The following is a 4,342-nucleotide window of genomic DNA, read 5'->3' as shown; positions in this document are numbered from 1 at the left end:
GTCCTGAGGTGGTTAAAAAACACGATCAAAATAAATGGAGCATGCTGAGAGTTGAAATTCGTTCCCAGTTGGAGTGCAAAGGTTAGCCATCACTGCCCTATCTAATAATTTGTATTGCTACTTCTCCATCCACAAATGGTTGAGTTGTTTGGAAAGCATCATCCCATAGTTTTATCCGTTTCAGATGCCATCACATTTTGTTAGGCTTTATAAATAAATACAAGACACATTCTTTTGGACAAGTTTTTTAAAGAAGGAAACCAAAGGTCTCCGCTAATTTTTAAGCAAAAGTATGTTGGCACAAATTTGCCCATTAATAAAAAAACACAAATATGACATAAAAACAAAAAACACAAAATTAAAGATCAAACAAATCCCTGGTGAAGGGACCAGGCTGGTACGAACTGCCAGGCCTCTGCTGGGGCAGTGGCATAGGGGGCAGCCTGTGGGAAGAAATGAGAAGCTGATCGGTTGGCTTCTGGGGCCACCTGGTAAGACGGGCCATGGGGTTGGGGTTGACTTGGCCCAGCAACATGCTGCGCACGTACTGCAAGTATGCGCCGTCTCACGTTGCATATTTCTGTGACTATATCTTCCTCGTAGGGGGAGGAGAAAAGCTCAATCAGCATCGCAATCCCCGCCACACAAGGGCTCAAGCGGTGGGCAGGGACGCCCCTGAGTAGCGGACCCAGCCCCCCCCACCACGGCTTCTTCCGGGCCCTCACTCCAGAGGCCAGGAACTCTATAACTCGGGCATCTATTTGTTCCCTTGTATCTGGCGCCGAGGAAGCCTGAGGGCCAGTGCGTCTCCGCCTTGGATGAGGCTGCGGGGTTGGATCCAGGGTCCCCTGTGAAAGGGTTGGCGGCTCCAGAGGTGGCTGTTGTGGCTCCTCAGCCTGGGGATGGGTGGGGCTGCTCTCCGGGGAGAAAATGGCCGGAGTTTCACTGCCCCCAGCATCCGAATCCTCCGGATCGTCTTCCAAGCTGTCCACAGTACTGTATGGAAACATTATAGATAATTAGATATTAAATTAATGTTGTCCAACATTCTGGATTGTCAAAAGGTTTAGATCAATCAAAAATTAAAAACAAAAAGGAGTCTACTCGTTTGTACAAGTCAAAACTTTTAAAAAAGAGGATTATCCTTGTCAGATGAAAACTTAACATATCCATTGAAACACTAAATAATCACTGATGAATCCTAATGTGAGCAAGTACTCTTTTTGTAACTGTTAAAAAACTGAACACTGATAGAGGTTTGTGGATGTCCTGTGCGAAAAATGGTGAACACATTCGAGGAGCTAACCAAGTGCTGAAATTCTCCACATCGGCATTGTGGACGGGTTTGTACACTCTCACACTCGTTTGGGTTTATTCAAGCTTCCAAAATACTACTTCCTGAACATTTCAAATGCTTCCTAAGGTCAGGGTTGAAGTTTATCTTCAAAAACTGCACCAGGAATGCAGAAGGTGCATCATTAGTCAATGTATAATAGTACAAAGTATTGCGCATTTGGAATAATATCTGATGGCAAACATTTTCGGAAAATGAAATATAACTATAGAATATTGTTTAAGGAAATTTTCATAGTCACGAGGTCCTGTTAATAAATTATAAGGTAAAAACAATACAAAGCTTTAAAAAAATATAGGAATACTGCTAAAAAATCTAAAATGGGAACACTATTCACGCACCTCTGACTGGTAAGGCCTGGGCCAATCGTTAGCATATATTTCGAACATATCCAATGTAAAGGGACACATTCTCATATTGACGATCGCCAAACAACAGGCCAAATATATGTCAAACAGCAGTATGATGATAAAAAACATGCAAGGCACATGTGTCATCTCCCTTCTAATTTCAAGCACTGATAGCACTCTATCCCATCAGATATCGAAAAGACTATATATTTCACATCAAGTGGCACACAGGATAAAGAGAGACGGCAGAGGGCAGGGCATGTGCGATGTGCTTGTGTTGTCTCGCCATACTGCTAAAAGAGTGTTTGTTTTTTATCCATTTTTAATATGGATCGAAAAAAAGCACATACACCGAGGTAAGTGGTGATCAATAGATAATTAACATATTATAAATATACTTACGGCCTCAAATCCATCACCGACTTCAGAAACTCCAACTGTGACGTATAAATATATGGCCTTTTTCGGGCACCACCCTCGCCACTTCAGCCACGCTCATTAAGTTCCCGGCGGAACTGATCCCGGCAGCTGTTCCACCGGGTTTTGGTCTGTTTCACTATTGTGACAAAAATTTATTTTTTAGAATTTTGACTTGTTTATAAAAGTGACCTTTGGGAAAATTCAATATAAAAAAAGATCCATAAATTAGGCACAAACGGAGGATAATTTGGCCATAATGAAAAAAATATGGAACACATGCTACAGTACTGCCATTTTGGACATACTAATTTAAAACGTTCAGGAAGCCAGGGAATAATCGTGCTAGGCACTGGTATGTAAAATAATGCACAATATGCGTTAAGTGTCAACTATTGCATACGCAATTAAAAACTAGAACAAGTGCCACCAACTAGCAGGTGCACATGCATAGTATCCATTACTACAGTTTACAGTATCATAGCTAGGGCCAGGCATTTCAAATACATCCCATAGTAGGAGTGCGGTATATTTTATCAAATAAATTAAAAAGTCAAATCCATATATAGGCATATATATAATATAAGGGAGGTGAATGTAAAAAACAAACAGTTTATTAGGAACATGGAGCTAAGCGTTCCGCAGTATCACGGCCTAGCATCCTGGTGAGAACAGGAGTTCATGTCATTATTGGTTGCTAGGACGCCGTGCACCTAGTGCCGCCACTGCAGTACTGTAATACACTCGTATGAACTATACCAGGGTCTGACTGTACTTCAGGGTCGACAAAAATCACACCGCATCATAGCAACAAAAGAGGATGCCAGGCTGGGATACCGCGGAACGCTCACCTCCGTGTTCCATGCTCGTATGCAGTTTTTGGCACATCATGTAATTATAGCACGTTTAATAGTGACAAGACAGGGACCAGGACAGTGCAATGACATTGCTGGCACTTACCTAAATCTGCCCAACGTCTGCCATTAGCTTTTTGCCATTCCACGCGCCTCATGGACCTGGCCACTTTCTCCCAGGAGACGTCCTTTCGCACCCTGTCCTGATACACGTTCAGCCTGCTGTCCCACAGTTCAGGCCTCTCCTGCACCAACGTGATCAGTTTTTCCACGTTCCACTTTGGCATTGTGAAAATTTAGGGAAATATAAGCCACAGCTCACTACACCAAAACCACATGCACCACAAGGCTGTAGTAAACTACAATGTGATGACCTATGACCTGAAGCTTCCTTCCTGTATTGAAATTATTTTTTTATTGGGCTCAAATCTGGCAGACAGTTTTGCCATGAAAAAGATTAATAAAACGGACGCGGACGACAAACGGTTGTGCATCCGAGATTTTCGCGGACCCATTGATTTGAATGGGTCCGCGAACCGTTGTCCGCGTAAAAAATAGGACAGGTCATATTTTTTTGACGGACTGGAACCACGGAACACTGACGCGGATGCCAAACGGTGCCTTTAGCCGATTTTTCAACGGAACCATTGAAAGTCAATGGGTCCGCTGAAAATCACGAAAAACGGAACAACGGACATGGAAAGAAACAACGGTCTTGTGCATGAGGCCTTAGTCTCCTGAATATCTCAAATGCACTTAGTAATACTGCACTTGAGAATGCTGCAAGCTAAGGGTCCATTCACATGTCCGCAAAATGGGTCCGCATCTAAACAGGTGCAGACCCATTCATTTTAAATAGAGACGGAATGTGCTGTCCGCATCCACATTTGCAGATTCGTATCCGCATTTGCGGATCCGCACTTCTGCATCCGTGTATCCGTTTCCTCAAAAAAAAAAGAACATGTCCTATTCTTGTCCGCAAATGCGGACAAGATTAGGCATTTTCTATCATACTGCCGGCGATATGTGGTCTGCAAATTACAGAATGCACATTGCCAATGCTCATGTTTTGCGGATCCGCAAAATACGAACGTGTGAATGGACCATAATACTATGTTGCTATATATACACACGCTCCCACAAAAGTTCCTACCCCAACAACAAGTATAACATCTTAATCACCCTATGCTCATTTGCAATCAGACAATAACAAACATCTGTCTAAAAAATTCCTTACCTGTTTTGAAGCACAGTGTCTGAGTAGCCACCAAAAATACAGCTGAAGTTCTGCTACAATGGAAAAGATCTAAGTTAGTCTCCTGAATATCTCAAATGCACTTAGTAATGCTGCACTTAAGAATGCTGCA

At 42.7% G+C, this 4,342-nt stretch overlaps 1 protein-coding gene across 1 annotated transcript; it reads right to left on the bottom strand.

Moving 5' to 3' along the window:
* Positions 1 to 365: 365 nt before the first annotated feature.
* LOC122939342 lies at positions 366 to 3,213 on the bottom strand. Its single transcript, XM_044295409.1, has 3 exons — positions 3,082 to 3,213; positions 2,107 to 2,260; positions 366 to 996 (listed from the first exon to the last, which is right to left on the bottom strand). The coding sequence occupies exons 2-3, from the start codon at positions 2,118 to 2,120 to the stop codon at positions 366 to 368; spliced, it is 645 nt and encodes a 214-aa protein (XP_044151344.1). The 5' UTR covers positions 2,121 to 2,260; positions 3,082 to 3,213.
* Between the last annotated feature and the right edge of the window lie 1,129 nt (positions 3,214 to 4,342).

The sequence above is a fragment of the Bufo gargarizans genome, chromosome 5, assembly GCF_014858855.1.
Source record: "Bufo gargarizans isolate SCDJY-AF-19 chromosome 5, ASM1485885v1, whole genome shotgun sequence".
NCBI lineage: Eukaryota > Metazoa > Chordata > Amphibia > Anura > Bufonidae > Bufo > Bufo gargarizans.
This window is presented reverse-complemented; position numbering and strand designations above follow the sequence as displayed.